We start from the raw sequence: 18,035 nt of genomic DNA, 5'->3' as shown, positions 1-18,035 counted from the left end.
TACATTTAAATTATTCTTAGAATTTAAAAGTGGCATTAACATGATTAATAAATGTAAAGATTCTTTTCATTTGGATGAGAAAAGCCAAACCTTTTTGCCCCATGCTTCTATTTTTTACTAAAAAACTATATTTAGAAAAAGGAAGGGATTTTTTTTTAAATTTGCTTCATTTTCGGCATGTACACGAGTTTCAGGGAATAACTTAAGATTCAATTTACACATGTATTTAATATTTTCAGCTGTTTTTGGTGGGGACATAAATTAGCATGTTTCTTTTTTTTCTCGGACTAATAGAAAATGTGATTTAAATGCTATAGCGAGTTAAAGTCGATTCAAAAATATTAACAACTGTCATATCTTCTTTTACACATTAATTTATAAGCCAAATTTAATAGACTGACCATTATTCAAGAGGAACTATAAAGACTTAAAATAGAAATGGAATAATTAGAATTTGATATTTGGATTAGTCGCCGGCTTTCGAAGACAATCACGGATTTCGATCTTCTAATAACCCCTCAGCAAGAAATAGGAGTGCCTACTGCGAGTCACAAAAAAGTGCCCACTCTGGATGCAGGACGACCGAAATCTCTGCGCGTATCGATCGAAACAGCGTAAAACAGATATTGGCCTTTCGATGTATTCTGAATTGTTGCGAATCTTAAGATTACATTCTTTAAAATGTACAAATGAAAAAATTAATTTAAAAAAATTGTCTCTTGAAATAATCATAATTATTAATTTGCCATAACTCTTTACTGAAACAATAAATAGAATTATTTCCATCTTTAGATATATATTTTATCAAATGATGCTTTAACCAAAAAAGAGGACGCTCCGAAATTCCAAACTCACAAAAAAAATTTTATTCACTTTTCAGAACCTTTCTCTCTTCAAATTTCCTTAGACCAGATAAGACAAAGATTTGATCTACGATTCAGATGTTAATCACGTGATACACGGCAAAGACGATACCCAATCATCTTACAGTAACCAGCTCTCGCCTTTTTTATCATTTGCACGATGAGCTTTAAATTTCAGTATTAAACTGGCAATCCGCATTGAAAGACTCCATTGAGAAATTTTACTGATGAAATAATTTGGAAGACAATGAGAAATATAACAGACAGAAATATTTCTCAACAGAACAGGCAGACTAGGGTCTATGAAAATGTATCCTTCTTTTATGGAAGTCACTGGAATCAGTGATTTTCTTTTTGTTATTTAACCCGGCAATAGTTTATTTATCGTCCCGTGCTGGGATTACAAAGCTGAATAATTTTTATGATACACTTTTTTATATAGTTTCATCCACATTTTAACCCGAAAAGGCACTACCGATCCATTCGACAGAATGAAATACATTCGAGCCTGTAAATGAACAACGACACCGGATGAATTCACTCCAACGGACGAGTCTCGAATACGGACACGCTGTTCATTGTCATCCTCCATTATTATCATTAATTTGTGATTCTAATATCTCTGTTATGAGCACTGGTTCTCTGTAGTCGGTCGTCTCCTGCATCAAAGCGAACACAAGAGGAATCATGTCCTAACAAATAGTTGAACACGATAGCCTGAAGCAGAACGAGGACCAGAAGACTGGAATCGTTCTGCCTGGGTGCGCACTCACATCATGCGCCTCTTGCGAGACCGAGAAGCACTCCTTAAAATAATTCCGCGGAGAAACGATTGGCCAATAGAAAAGGAAATCGGAGGGATGACAATGATTATCGAATGCTAATCAAACGGCGATTCCTCACCACCAGATGTCCTCTCACTCACTCACATTGTTTTTAGACAACCAGGTGCAAGAGGCCAAACGCGAGATGCTAATAAAGAGCTTCTGAACTTTTAATTCCGTCGATTGTGGTTCCATTAACTTTCACCGTCACGTAGTTCCGGTGATGTTTCGCCCACTTTTTTTGTCATCGTGGCGATTATTTTCGTCCTAAACTACTGCGGGAACGCTAATCAACTCTTCATTGGATGGCTCGATCAGGCCCCTATATCACATCCTTGTTAAATGTATCGACACATTGTAAAGGTGGTGCCTCCATTATTGATTGAATGCCTCCAAACGTGTTATTTTCCTCTTTGTCTTGGGCGAGAACCCTCACAGAGTCTCGAAAGTGCGGAAGAATGGCACCGGTGCATGACAAAAGATATCGGAAAATAGATTCCTTTGGCTGGGATAGATGCAATAAAGAGGCTCTAAAATCAAACGGAGAAAGAAATGTTGATGTGGAGAATTCTTTAAATCTAAGGGAAGGTCGAAATGAGTAAGATACCAGCATTTGAGTGCAACTACTCGAAAAGGCAGGGAAGGTGGCCAACGATCTGATGCTTTGACTGTTGGTCAAACTTATATGTGCATGTGGGTGGGTGGGGGGGGGGAAATTATATGGTGTGAAATTTGATAACAATAAAACAAATAGAAATGGATTGTAAAGAAAAAGGAAAAGCATGTTTTTGTATCCACAGAAAAAGTAATCATAAAATCATTTAAAATTAATTTTAAAATAATAGGGACTAGTTGAATGAGGGTCTTGGCACAGGATCCAGAATAAGATCCAGATCCAGGTGAAGGCCCAGATTTCATTCTGAATTAATTTCAAGCATCATTTGAAAGCAAAAACAAAGTTTACCAAATTTCCTAGAAAGCAAAGATAGTGTAAACAATAAAAAGATGAGCCATTTTCCCACACTCAGGCTCAAAACGTACAATAGGATTATGAGACATAAAAAAAACGTTTCAAAAGTAAGTCAAAAGCTGTCATTCTTGAAACCGTTTAAATATGTGACTTTGTTTATTGTAACTTTCTTTTCATTCAATTAAGAATTTTTAAAATGGTTTTCATAGCTAAGTCATTGGAATCATATACCTGAAGAAACTTAAGAGCTAAATATCCTTCCATCTATGCGATGAATGAGAAACATTTACAGAATAGAAAAGTCCCTTTTCTGATCAATATCAATTTTGTTTCACTTTCTTAACATTCATCGATCAAAGGCTAATAAACTTTCAAATTCTGCTCAATAAATCAAAATTCGGATTTTTTTTTTTTTCTTAATTTCTGCCGTTATTTTTTTTTCTTACAATGTTTCTTTAAGTCTTTTAACGAATCACTTTCTTTAATCTACTCCAATACTTTTCAATTTGATTAAGGACTGAGCAGTTTCTTCCTGGTCTTTTCCAGCAAATTATCTTGAAAAAACGCCTTGCACCTGCTTACAACCCGGCATATAAGAGCAGCAGTACCTTTGAAAACATTATGTACCAAACGGTTCAGTTGAAAAAGTATGAATGCACGTCATGAATGCTTTCTCATCATCTGCGTTCCTAGAATCACGCATTTTAGAATTTTCGATGCAATGCAACAGCATATCCTTGTAAATAAATGGATATTTTACAGTAGATGTAAATACGGCCAGAATGTGAAATTTGTTCCATTCTTTTACTCGTGATTTCTATGCAACTGATGTAGGAGTCTCGATGGATCGATTCACTGCCCTCTAAACTTGTGCCTGACATTGACTAAAACGAACACTGCCAAGAGTCTCTATTTCACCTTCAAGACTTGACTACGATAAGTGAAAACCAGATAATATAATATTGATTGTTTGAGCCCCCGAGAGAATTGGCCTTATTGACATTTAAACTGTATACTACGACTTCGGTTTCCGAAACCTAAGCGATTTTATACGTTGCGCATTTACATTAACATTACCTGCAATATGCACAGAGCAGTCCTTTAAATCTCTTTCCCCAAACATTGCTCCATTTAGGAATTGCAATACCGGTATACCGGGATACCGAATACCGGTATTTTGAGCTATTTGTAGAATTTCGTAATACCGGTATTCACAAGTTTAAATACCGGTTTTTCGGTATTTACTAGAAATTTTTAAAATTGTCTCCACTATATGTTCAGGCATCGCCAACATAGCAATATAGCATACGTTTTTGTTTTTATGTCTCCCTAAAGGGCGAAATTAATTAGTTAATTAATGGCTTAATTAATTGCTTAAATCTAAATTAGCGAAACATGGATTATCCCTGAAAGAAGAAATTGTATCCATAACGACTGATGGAGCAACAATTATAAAAAAATAGGAAAGTTGATTGGTGCAAATCCGCAGTTGTGCTATGCACATGGAATTCAATTAGGAGTAATAGATGTATTATACCAAAAATATAAAGAACAGAAGAATCCAAATACTGTGGATATAGAAACTTCGGATTCAAACTTTGAAAAGAGTAAGAGTGAGAGTGATATTGACAATGTAATTGTTGAAGAAGATATTGCTAATGAGGATGAAATATTAATCCATCAAGAATTGCTTCCTATAATTTATAAAATTCGAAAAATTGTTAAACGTTCCCCTATAAAAAGTATATATTTTAGTAATATATCCTAACTGAAAATAAAACAGAATATATGTTAGATTCTAAAACACGTTGGAACAGTTTACTCCTAATGATGGAACGATTTTTGAGACTGAGAAATCCAATCCAAAATGCAATAATCGGCTTAAACCTGTAAATTAATTTTTCAGATAGTGAATTCGACTTAATATCCAGAACTGTATCAGCTCTACTTCCAATAAAACTGACTATTGAGGCATTATGTCGGAGTGATTCTAATTTATTAACAGCTAATGCAACAATAAATTTCATGTTGCAGTCACTGAAAGAACAGCACACATTAGTATCTGAAGAATTATATATTACATTGAAAAATCACACAGAAGAAAGGCCTACCGAAATAGAAAATGTCTTATGGTATTTACATAATTATAATGATTTTAAAAAGGAAAATGAAAAGAAGAAAATAACCAATTCAAATCTGATTAAGTTAGAGTAAAGTTTCTTAAAAATTTTTTCCCACAAACCTATCCACATTCCGAATTCGGTTCAATTATCGAAGGAATTGTCTCTTGAACAAAAATTAGAATTAGCGATAAAAAAAATTCAACGAACCACAATACAATACAGAAATCAGCTATATCCAAAATCATCCGGCGAGAAATCGATTTATTTGAAGATGAGGGATTTAGAGGTAAATACTTGGAAAAAGTATATCGCGCATTGCTAACAGTACCACCAACTAGTGTAGAAGCCGAAAGAGCGTTTTCGACAGCTGGTCATTTTTACACAAAATTACTTTTCAGGCTTAATGACAGTACAATTGATGCATTATGTTTTTTTAGATCACATTTCAAAAATTTGTAATAGTACCATAAATTGAATAGTGATATTTACACTTTTTTTGTGATTTAAATAAATAAGATGTTTCTTTACTTTTTTGTGATTATATACTGTTATAATTTATAAGTTACAAATTATTTTTTGTCATATTTACACTCTTTAACAAAACTGGCAAATAAAACAAAGAAACACCTGTGTTTTCTTTCTTTTTCTAAAATTTCTAATACCGGTATTAAAACCGGTATCCCGGTATTAAGATTTAAAAAATACCGAATACCGGTATTGAAATTTTGGTCCGGTATTGCAATCCCTAGCTCCATTCCATCCGAATACATTTTTTTCCTCATTCTGTGTTTCATTTTTCAATTCTTTTTGCATCTCTCATTATCTTTTCCTTCCTTCACCGGTTTTGTTCCGTGGGGATTGAATTTCTTAAATGCTTCATCCCTGATTTAAATTCATAATTGTACACTTTTTCACTTAGAAATCATTTCAAAGTTTTATTACAATTTTTTGGCTCCTTTCTGTAATAGGCTGCTTTTCTGAAACATAAAAGAACCCACATAAAATGTCAGCCTTTTTCTTCCAATTCAAGACATCCGTAAGTCAAACTAGATGATAGAAATGGGTCACATTAAGATGACCAATGACTTTAAAAAAAAAAAAAAACCTACCGCATATTAATTTTAAAAAAATAATCCTTCTTTTTTTTGGATATGGATATAAGTTTTGATAAAATTAAAAAAAAAAAAAAAACAGATTGTTAAACTATCTTAAGTAGATTATATTTTTGATAAAAGTATCTGTCCAGTGATATTATAATTCTACGCAAGGATGCAGAAAAGAAAGGATCTCACTTCAGGGGAGGATGAGGCACTATATATGCCAATGGATGAATCCTGCTGATTTTAACCTGTTAGCTATTTTTGACGACTATACTATATTTGGCGACGATATTTTTGAGTTAGTTATATTTGACGAGTATTAGAAAAAGTACAACATTCTGCATTATGATGAGTTTATTCGTTAGGGATAATAAATAGTAAAGACAGCTAACTTTTTGCGACACAATTTAGAAACGCATTTTTCCGAACAGGCCGAAACAGTGAACTGGTTTCCGATGGCATTTAGTGCACAGAAATGCGAGTGTGCGAAGTATCCGTTCAAATTATTATTGGAAAACTATATTGAGAGTGAGAATCTTGCTGCACTCAGTACGATCAAAGAATTTGAAAAGTAATGAGAAACTGAACAAATGAAAAGCTTGAAAAGCACTCACGACAATTAATAACATCGACATAAAGGATCAGATGAAATAATGTGTATAAAGTAAAAACTATGAATGAAAATGATGCAAAAATTTCAAACAAGCTAAATTTATTTTTTTACGAATAGAAGTCGGCGATATACGAAATCTATCTTTATAAATAAAAAATAAATTTAAAAAAAATGAAACGCACTTTTATTCTGCATCGTTTTAATCGAGACTTTTTTTCCCCTTTTTTTGCAAACCTGCCATGCCAAATCGATCCATACATCTTTTAAATAGAAAGAGTGACCTTACTTCATTGAAATGCTCACATCTGCTCGCATCTGTCGGACCGCCATTTCACTGTTCAACATTCTTCTTCTCAAATTGCTGAAGTTGGAACCCTTCGTCATTTAAATAGCGGCAAAATTCGGGAAGCATCATAGTTCTATTCGGACCCTTCTAAAAATAATCTGTACGAATTTCTCACCTTTAAGTCCTAAAATTCCAGATTTGCTCTAAATGGATGTGAATATTCTAATCCATCTGTCAGTATTTTGATTATGCATCTTTTCCAAATACATTGGATGCACGCAGAAGGAATGAAGTTTTTACAAGAGGATGATTATGTATAATATTTCCAGAGAAGCAAAAAAAATCTTAAAACTCACTTTCTAATACAGTACAGTTAAAAAACAAATTTTGTGGATTAATGCGCTATTTTTTTATTAGAAAACAATTGTTACTTTCTCAATTATTGTGATGAGAGAATAAAAAACAACATTACAGAAAGTTTAAAACACCAAAGCTGTGGGCCTTGTGAAAAAAATGAATAACAGAAAAGAAAATCTGAAGTGTCTGTTTGGTATGAATGTTGCATTGACAGCTTTTAGCTACAAGTACTGAGATTATAGAATTTATTATTATGCTTTGAAGAATCCTTTGATTCATTTAAATATCTGACATTTAAAGGAGAGTTTCAGTTTATTTGTTACCAATACACATAAAGGTACTTGATGAAATTCTTTTGAAGAGAACTGCCTTCATTGGGCAGAAAGCAAGTGTCTTTAAATTTTAATCAAGTTAAAATGACGAATAATTATTTTGAAATCATTTCGGAGGAAAGTTTATTTATTGTATTAATATATTAAACCAATGCTTCATCTTGACAGTCATCAGAAACGACTCAGAAAGAAAGGCACCCGGTAAAGCCATTCCGAAGATGTCCTTGAATTGGTTTTAAAATAATGATATTCAAAGGTCAGTTTTAATGATTCGGTCAGTTTTAATAATAAAAGAATGAAGCTTTTTGTTTAAAATGTGAACAGAGTGGGAATACTAAATATAAGATTAGGCGGCTGTATAATAAAAAGCTCAATTCTATTATTTTTTCAACAGTCCATTTAGTAACTCAAACAACGCTATATATAATTTTTATGCAATTTAAATTAATATTGTGTTGTCCTATCGAATTTTTTAACAACATTGTTATGTTGTTTTGCAATTCGTGGTATTTCATAATTTCTGTAGTTTAGAAATAAGCTACTGGACCGAGATGAGAGCGCTCCCTTCGTTTATACATCTCGCAAAATTGTTTTGCAGTCTGCCTGCAATGAAAATGACATCTGCTAGCTGAAAATATATTCGAAATTTTCTTGGTTGAGTTTTATCGGCAAATAATTACGACAGCTGAATTATCTTATTGATTTTGCAAATCTGCAAAATAATAGATAATCGATCGATATTCAAAACATTGGGAAGCATCAGCTTATAAATTCAAATATGTTATTTTTATAGTTGCTGGTAAAAGGCCTGTTTTGACGAATGCGAGTATTTTGTTTACATAAAGCAGAGTTCCATTTTTTTTTCAGAGAAATAATCATAATTTTGTAGATATCGGGTATTTACTTTCAATAAATAAAATTTCCTTATTATATAGAAGTAAATATTTATCATAAATACCGATTTGAGATGTAAACTTTGAAGCGTCAATCCTTTTCGCATTATTTTCTACTGAAGTGAAAAAAAAATCGATTATTGCTTTAAAATTCGTCGATCGATGCGACCAAAATATCAACATATAAAAAATCTGAGCTGGGGCCCTCTGCATTCTAAACTAGGGATGTTGTAAATCATGACACCTCAAAACTTTTTCCAAAACATTTCCATCATTTATTACTTATTTAATAATATTTTCATTTTTCTCTTGCTGTAAAATCTTTTAACTGTTTTCAGAATTACAATTTGAAATTTCACAAACCTGATAGAATTCATTTTTCAACTTTAAACTTATATACAATATTCATTAAAGTGTTCTAAATTAGAATTATTTTTTCAACTTTAAACTAATGTACAGTACTCATTAAAGCCTTCTAAATTTTAAGATATTAAAATAATGACAACACCTTAGATTCTTAGAACCAAGCGAGGTCCGTCATTTAAAAACTATTGTCCTTATCAACAACAATCAAAACATAGGTTTTTGCATTTCGTTTTTTTCATGAATTTATATGTGTTAAGATCATAACAATGTTGCTAAACTCATAAAATAAAAATTTTAAGTTACCCATCCCAGCGTACCTTGCAATGTTTCTGTAGCAAATTTGCTTCCTAATGTCTCGAGATGATTTCGGAAATCTACTCTTAAACGGAAAAGATTCACTTGTCTTTAGGACAAAGTGGGCTATTTTCACTGCCTGGATTCAGCAGAACCGTATCATTTCACGAGGAAACCTGTCGTGATCTCGGACACGTAAAGATTATGAAACGTCTCTTTTAAAAAATTTACATCAAATAAATGATAACAATACAAAAATGAGAATTGAAACTTTCCATCTGTCTTTACAATGTTCTTTGATAGACGACACCACGAGTTGCATCGACAACGGTTTTGGATTATAAAATAACATGTCTGAAAAATGATTCCAGATTAGTAATTAAGTTCGAATGCCACTTTGGAATGCAGAATGAATTTACATTCTGCATTCTCGAATGATTTCATGAATACATTAAACGATGCAGCTGGGATCGGCGAGTCTCGCTGATTTGACGTATCAAATAAGCACGTTTGAATTCGCTATAAATTGAGAAGCGAAATCGGCATTGTTCATCTTTCGAATCTAAGATCAAAAGGATGACTAGAATTCCCCACAATATCAAAACAAGATAGGTTTGGCATTGATTTTAAATGATAATGCAAACAAGTAACAGCGGTCAATGAGGAATAGTTGTCAAATACAAACATTTTGAAGGGAATTTTAATATTATTTGTTTAAGCCATTCAACATTCGGAACTCATCAGGTGCATTTGATAGCGAGAGATGCATTACTTATCACAGCTGTTTCCCAAAAGCGGCATCAAATATTCTACAAAAAATGAAAAGAATGGGGGGGGGGAGAGAAAGGCGTGCAGCACCTGTTTACTTTCTGGCCTAAAAGCGACACTGATAGCGGGTAATTGCCCACCGTCCGGGCGACATGACAGCTCCTAATAAAGCGAAGCGCGGGGAAAACAAAACGCTGCCCACGCTGGAGCGGCCTTTGAAGGGCCCGCAAGCTCTTATCGGTCACCTGTGCAAACACGGCGCCCTTTGCCAGGCGGATGTGTAACAACCTCGCCAATTTCCCTTTCGCGGGACCCTCGTCCCTGTTTGTTCCGAGTGGGCGGTGGCACACAGCGGGCTGTCCCGCTCGAAAATAGAGCCTGCAAAAACACTCCGGAGAGTCCTGGCAAAGATCTGGGTTTCTTGCCGGGGTCTCGTCAAAGAGGCACTGATGGATGCACGCCAAAACACACAATATCATTCAGTTGGAGTCCTTGTTATCGCACATTCCGAGGAGGGGGAGACGGCGCTCTCCTCGCTGTTGTTTTAGGAGCGATCCTTCAAGTGCGTGGAAGAAGAGATATCGTGAGAAAAATTGCTTCGTGAGCGGATTTTATTAACTTCTTTTTTTTCACTGAAGAATAAACTTTGGTAGGATTGAGGAGTTCAATAAGGAAAAGAATAATACGAGGGAACTTTTATGATTGATATGAATTAGAATGAATGAATGCCATTTCTTATAAATAATTTCTAATGAAATATTTCGTATAATATATAATTTCAAATGAGACCCAAAAGTTTTCCCACAAACAATTTTGACCTGCAGAGGTTTTGACCTGCAGATACGTTTGTCGCTTGCGATGACGGAAGCAATCCATCGGTGTCTTGCAGAATCACAGAAGGTGAAAGGGTTTGAAAGAATATTCATTTTTAAGCACTGCTGCTCTTTCTTGTGATATAACCAGGTTTATGAAGATAGAGACAAAAAATGAGGAACATTCACAGCACAATGAACGGAATGGTGTAAGGCTTCTAAAGCAGTGTGAGTTATCCAGTCTATTAAAATTCAACAAGATTTTTCTTAAGAAGCCCTTAAGACAAAGTTAATCTCGGAGAACCCACTGATGGTCGAAAGTATCTGGTGTTAAATAAAATAAGATTGCACATTCTAGTAGTATCTGATTCTATAACTTAGCGACATAGAAAAAAAGGGAACTCATTTTACCAACTGATCTGTTCCAATTATTGCTTCTGTCATTTCGTCAGATCTCTCAAACCTCTTTTCTATCTCACTTGAGCTAACAGGAGACAGAAGATGGCTGAATTATTCCGTTTAAAGAATTTCACTTCAGTTGACGCAGATAATGTGCATCTCATAGTTACCTTTTTCCGAAGTCGGGTTTTGCTTTATATTTAACTGAGGACTGCCATAAACTACCGTAACTTAATCCAATTGCAGGGGGAGAGGGAGGGGAGAAGGGAGAATCTGCTTTTATTTCATTTATTTGAGAGAGTATTCTATTTCTATTGGTGTCGCATTTCTTTCGCGCTCTTATTTTTCCAGGTTTTGCTTTCAAAGGAAAAAATTCCTCCCGCGAACTGCTCACAGAAGGGGGGAGGAGAAATCGTTCCATCCATCTTGGGAGATGTCGGAAGCTTCACCCTCTGCTATGATCTCGGCCGCGGTAACCTTGGTGACAAATAGCTTAAGAAAATACGGTTCAAAGGACTCCTAAAAGCAGTCATTCATTTCTTGGCCCATATAACCTTCTCTGCCTGTAAAGACTACAGGAAGAAATCATTTCTTGATGATTTTCAGAAAAATAAAATAAACACTACTTTGACATTTTATCCATAAAAGCTATGTAAATTGCTTCTGATCCGCAAAGACGAGCTGGGAGAGAATTTCGTTTATTCTAAAGATAAATAAGAAAAAACAGGAAGATATTTACATAATACAAACGTATAGTATGATTTTTTATTTCCATTTACAGTCCACTGGTTGTTTGAATTTTCATTCATTTGTTCACTTTAAGGATTCGTTCAAAGCTGCTTCATTTTACCGCCAACGGCGCCAAACACTATTTCCCATCAGACTTACCACCTGTCATTTTTAATGTAAAAGGTTTGCGGATCGAGGGCTCAAGCGCTCTTTAGAAATTCTGTCACCAGGCTCTTCATCCCCTGCCTGCCCAGAGAGCTCACCTTTGCAGTCAAGAAGACTGACTGCATTTTTTAGAAGAAAATATTTTTCATGCTTTAAAACAATATGAATGTGTATGTCCTGCTTGCTTGCACTGCATGTAACACTTAGAGCTTTCTCCTGAAATTTTATGGAGCAGACTGGATTCTTGCATTACGATATCCGTTTACCGGCACGGTTTGTTAGCGTATACTTTAGCTTTGTCCACATACAACCATTATAATACTCCATTATCAGTAAGTTCCTCATATATTTAGGATTTCCGATCTTTCCGTGGTTCCATTTACATTAGCATTAAATTAGACAAATAAATTTAATAAAATATATTGCATATTATAAGTGCACCAATAGCAGTTTCGCAATCAGAAAGCCCACCGCAACCAATCACATAAGGGAGAAAAAAAGAAAGGGGAAAAAAAGGAAGGAAATGACTAGCTTTGTCAGGTAAGAATGGGAGCTTTCGTTATTAGCACTCAGTAAAATGCTATGGAATGAAATTTTATAGGAAAAAACAAACTCTTCTTTTTTAATGTGCCATCAAATTATTGATAATACGGTTGTCATCGAACTTCAAGATTCCGACTCTTTTCTTGAAGTATATGAAGTTTTTCTTCTAAACATATGCTTATAAATAAATGAGATTCTGTGAAATTAAAAGAATAAATAATTGTAAATAAATTGCAAAGAATAAAAGAAAAAAAAGAGAGGGACGAAAGCTCTGATGTATAGTAGATATCGTTTTCTATCGCTTATAATGTGCCAACATTACTGAATTGAGTTGAAAATGGGAAGCATATATTTTTGTCTTTTATGCATCCAAAAGTGAGAAGGAAAAAAATGTGTGGTATTTCAGATAAATAAAATTTTGGCGCAGTTTTGGCGTATCTCATTTCAATGCTGCTGGGTAACACTCCAAGAATATTCCTTCAATATGTTTCGTGGGTAAGCAATGCATCTTTCTTCATTCGAGGAATAGTTTAGTCTCGAAAAAGCCAGAATTTCATTGAAGAAAAATCCCAGCGGCGATGCATTTAATAGAAAGCATAGATTCATTGAGCTGTGTTTTTGTGACTCGAAGAGTGTTCGAAGAGTATTTGGTGAAATCGAAATGGACTGAAAAGGGAGAGAACAACTTTCAAGAACTCCCAGATGGGAAGCCATCCATTTTTCCCACATTGGATCCGAGAAAACTGAAATGGCACGTGCAATGAATGAATATCTAAGAGGGTTTTTCGGATTTCTTTCCAGTCAACCTTTAACAAATGACCGCTTCAATTACCAGCATTAGTTAATTGCATATTTAACTCATGGCTGACACTAAACAAGTTCCTCATCAGTCAAATTATCTCTTCGAGGCTGTAAATAATCAACACACAAACACATGTTTTCAATGATTCGGATTGCTCCATTCAATTATCCAATTTCCTTTTGAACTGTAATAAATTAATATATTAAAAGTAATTTCTATAATAATGTTCACTCTTTATCAGAAAGATTGCACAGCTTTAAACAATGATTACGTTTTTATGAAACGCAAGGATCAAACTGAAAAATATCTGTCCATTTTTGTAAAGGAGTTTCGATGTCATTCATTCGTAAATAAATGACGTAAATCGTACATTATACAACATCAACTTTTTTTTTCTGAGCGGAAACCTGATCTCACGCAATCAAGATTTTTATTTGATAAAAAAATAATTTAAAAAAAACAGCCATCGCCTTTTTCGAATGTTAGTTCTCTCGTTTTTTAAGAGACTCAATCAATATATAAAAAAAAGAAAAGAATTGCAGTATGTAAAAAAGAAATTTTAAAAAAAGCGTTCTTTTATTTTGCAATGCTAGATTCATAAATTATTGATCAAAATAATATCAAATTTCGATCTGCCATTTTAACAGAAATTTAAAATGAGAAGTAGCATCCCTTTATTTCAAACCGTAGGTTGTTTCATAAATGCGTATTAAATACTACTTTGCAACAAGTGATGTATTTTCCATAAGATAATGTATGTATCTGTATTTGAACACGACTGTTAGTTTATGCCTTGAAAACATAATCATATGAGATATTTTCAATGTCATTTTTAAAATTTTATCTAAAAAAATCTTTAGGAAGCATATAAACTCACAATGGAAAAACAAAAACAAAAGCTCTTCATTTCCCCCTCCTTTTGCGTTCTTTTAAAAGTAAGTATGAGCGGAAAAATCAATTTCAATAATAAATATGTTTTTAAAAAATTGAGAATTTCAGATCATTTTTTTTTCAATAGTTTAGACGTTTTACCATCTACTGATTTTGAAAGAATAAAGAATTAAGGAAATGTTTAAGTAAAGGATGAAAATAACTGTTGAACACCATTAAAATTTAAATAGTGACTGGCTTCGCTCATTCTGACTATGGAATAAATGAGAGCAGGGAGAAAATGACACCTTTAAGAGACATGCAAGAAAATATTGAGATTTTGTAATTTTCCGATTAAAAAAAAATCATCAGTTCCTAGAAGATTCCTAACAAATGACACATCTAAAATATTTATCTTTACTCTGACAAGGTTCCGATTCTAATTTATGCAATGGCACTTTATGAATAGTTGAATAATAATTCTTGTTAAATAACAAAAAGTTTTGAAATGTTCGCTGAGATGCTGCTGAATCTTTCGCATTAAAAATCAAATTTCAATGACACTAACAATTGAGTGGTGCCATATTTCGATAAAAATATCGCGCTTACACATGAAAAGGGAACACATTTTAATGGATTTCATTTAAATTCTTTTTTTTTTCTTCTGTATATTAACTTGGTATAAAAGTAGGTTAATACATTTTGAAAAATTATTATACAGACCTTTCTAAATATTAAATTCACTGATCTACTGAAATAAAGGACATCGACATCCATCCTTTATTACATAAGTGGCATTCCATAATACTATTTTTTTTTTTTTTAATGAAACCAAAAATTTTAACTTTAAAGTGCAAATAAAATAAAAATATGATTTTAAAGGAAACCTGATTCATTTTTTAAAAAGAAATTGATATTTTAAAAATGTATAAAATGGATATGCAGAAACGTTAATAAGAGATCGCCAGAATTCAGATATAGATAATCACCTTCATGAAACAAATTTAAAAAAGCATGAAGTTATTGAAGAAGAAATTCGAGAATAACAAGTTCGGTTTCCCAGAGCAAAGACAACCGCCCGTCTTCATCCAAATATAAACAGAAAAATATTTCATGTGCTTCAAGGAGTTTAAGTAATGATACTTTGGTTTCCTCAACCGATTTATAAACGAAAAAAAAAAATGTTATTCAATCTGCTGAGTAATAACTCAGATCACTTAGTTGACTCCGTTTAGAAGCGAACTGAAAACATAACGAAGCAGAAATCGAAATCGTATTATTTCGAATTTCAGAAAAACTAATTTGATTTCGATCAGTAGCGGCATAAGAAGATCCCGGTATGATTAGAAGGACAGTCAAAGGGTTAAATAGAAAAAAAAAAGATACATTTATGAAGATCTTTAAAAAAAGGAATAAATGAAGGAATATTTTAGTTCCATTTGTCTCAGTTCTTAAAAGTTTCCACACAAATGAAACAACACACACACACACACACACACACACACACACACACACACACACACACACACACACACACACAAACTCTGCGCAGTCTCTATTTTGTGATATCAACAGGCAATGTTGCAAGTCTGAGAGACTTTTGAATTTTAGCAGAATAGAAGATTATGTGTCGAGCTAGACAGATTTATTTACTTTTAGACCATCATTTAAGACATAAAAATAGAAAACTTTGTTTTATTTGTTGATCCATTTAGGTTTTGATCCTTGCATTGAGCATGTGGAAATTTAAAATATATATAATCTCTAAACAAAATAAAAAGTTTTCCTTTTTGAAATAATAATCATAACGGTAAAGCAAAAGGAAACGAATTCAAAACATGGAGTTTTTGAAATTTTAAATTCATTTAAAAAGAATATTTTTATTTTTGTTCTTCATTTTGACTTAAATCTAATTTTTGTTCGTTTTTTTTCAAATAATTTCCATTTCATCTTCTGTGAAAAAAAAAAATATTTTAAACTTCAATCATTCAGTGAAATTTCGATCAATATTATTTTATGCGTTGACCAATATGTTTGGAAGCACAGTCCAATCTGAATGGTCTTATTATATTATTTTCAGAGTCATTTTGTATCGGTCCTTTTTTCCCTTCCATTTTCTGAGAACTCATTCTGAAACGCACCAACTACTTAACAGAATGTTGAATGAAAGAAAAACAAATCTTTTTTATTGAGATACGCAAAATATAACATATCAGTTCTTATTTTTTAAAGAAATTTCATAAGTATAGCAATACTTTCTTTAACTGAGATCCATGATGTTAGATCACAAGATAATAATATGTCTTGTGGTAAGTGTTGTATTGCTTTATTTATTTATTGGGGGGGACTCGCTCATATTAACAAAAACCAAGGAAATTTTTCAAATGATTACTACAAATGGACTTCTGATGACAGTATAGGCCACGATAAATATATATAAATGGTAAAAATCAAAGAAAGTTTTTTTTTATATCTGGTAATGATTTTCATCAATTTAACATGCTGGGCTAGGTGCTGAAATTATTACCATATGTTTCTTAATTTCTATTATTTAGTATTTGAATTTTCCAAGTAATTTAATTTATATAATGTGCCAATGTACTTTCACTCAAAGCTGAGAAATATACAGAATCGAGGGGGGGGGGCATACATGCGATTTGTTCTACTTTTAAAGCATGAATAACGTTAAAAGATACAAGGCATAGAAGAAAACAAATCAGCTTACATTTCCTGGGTAGTTTTTTTAACTAACACGCATTTATTAATAGATAGAATTGGGAAAGAATTTTAAAAAATAAAATGCAACAGTTTTTTGGTCTCTCAGAAGGGTAAAAACAAACAACCCCTCCGCGACTGAATACATTTTCAAAACTGACTCATTTCAAATTGATTTACCTTTACACAAGACAAGAAACTTGCCGTCCTTAAAACTCGAAAGTTAGAGAAGAAACATGTGCTTACTGTTCTGCAAATCAAAGGCGGAAGACCTGTTGCTCGTGGTAGACGATGGAGACGCTGCGTTAGCGTATCCATTTGTGTTGTTTCTACAGTCCAGGGGGGCGTCCGGAAAAGGAGGTCGGGGCACCCCCGAGAAGTGATCCGGCAGGCACAGAGGCGTCTGTCCGGGGAAGCCGATGGCTCCGGCCGGGTAGAGTCCAGTTCTCGGGAGAAACACATAACCGTTGTAGAAAAATGGCAGTTGGAAGGCTGCTACCGGATTCCTGTAACCGGGACTTGCGGGGCTCCCGGATATCAGGGAGTCTATTGAAAAAGATGCGCGCTGCATGCTGGTTGGCCGGACCGAGAAATGCACATAGTATCCCGCACCAGTGACACTTTTGTTTTGTTACGTAGCTTTAAACCTTCTTCCGCGCGGGCGAGGAAAAGTTAACTTTGGCGTAGGGTTGCCGAAGAAGTTCTGCTTGGCGACTAAAACGGTAGCCAACTGTTGAAATTGGAAATGGGCGGGGCGGTTTGCCGCGCATCACCAGACGTCAACACGTAATCAAGCAATTTGATGCGCACTTTTGCCCAATTAAAGGATGGTGCGGTTGCAGTTTGCTTTGGACATAGGAGAAATTGTTCAGGATGCCAGCTTGATTTTAAACAACAATGCGATAATCTGGTTCCTGCTTTAATAATAACTTATCAATAATAAGTAATACTGAGTTTAATTATAAATTATCATGAAAAGAAATTTGTTTTTCCTATTTGTTCATTGTAATAAAACTGCATGTTACTGAATGACTTTGAACGAACTAAAGAGGCAGTGTGGGTGGCGGTGGGAAGAATATTAAAAAGGGGAGCTTAAAATCATAAGATAATTCAAACTGATGGAATTTTGTGCAGAATCATATGGACTAAATCTCACAGTAAATGTTCAAATATGTTATAATTGCTAACAGTAAATATTTTGCCGAAGGAAA

At 33.7% G+C, this 18,035-nt stretch overlaps 1 protein-coding gene across 1 annotated transcript in view; it reads right to left on the bottom strand.

Moving 5' to 3' along the window:
* LOC129966005 (homeobox protein unplugged-like) overlaps positions 1-17,464 on the bottom strand; it is a 49,725-nt gene extending 32,261 nt beyond the window's left edge. The window contains exon 1 of the mRNA XM_056080334.1: positions 17,071-17,464. Coding sequence (XP_055936309.1) covers positions 17,071-17,395 — 325 coding nt within the window. The 5' untranslated portion in view covers positions 17,396-17,464. The remainder of the gene's footprint in view (positions 1-17,070) is intronic.
* Positions 17,465-18,035: the final 571 nt, after the last annotated feature.

Source organism: Argiope bruennichi, chromosome 4 (genome assembly GCF_947563725.1).
Source record: "Argiope bruennichi chromosome 4, qqArgBrue1.1, whole genome shotgun sequence".
Lineage (NCBI taxonomy): Eukaryota > Metazoa > Arthropoda > Arachnida > Araneae > Araneidae > Argiope > Argiope bruennichi.
The sequence above is the reverse complement of the archived record's forward strand: the minus strand, read 5'-3'. Positions and strand labels throughout refer to the sequence as shown.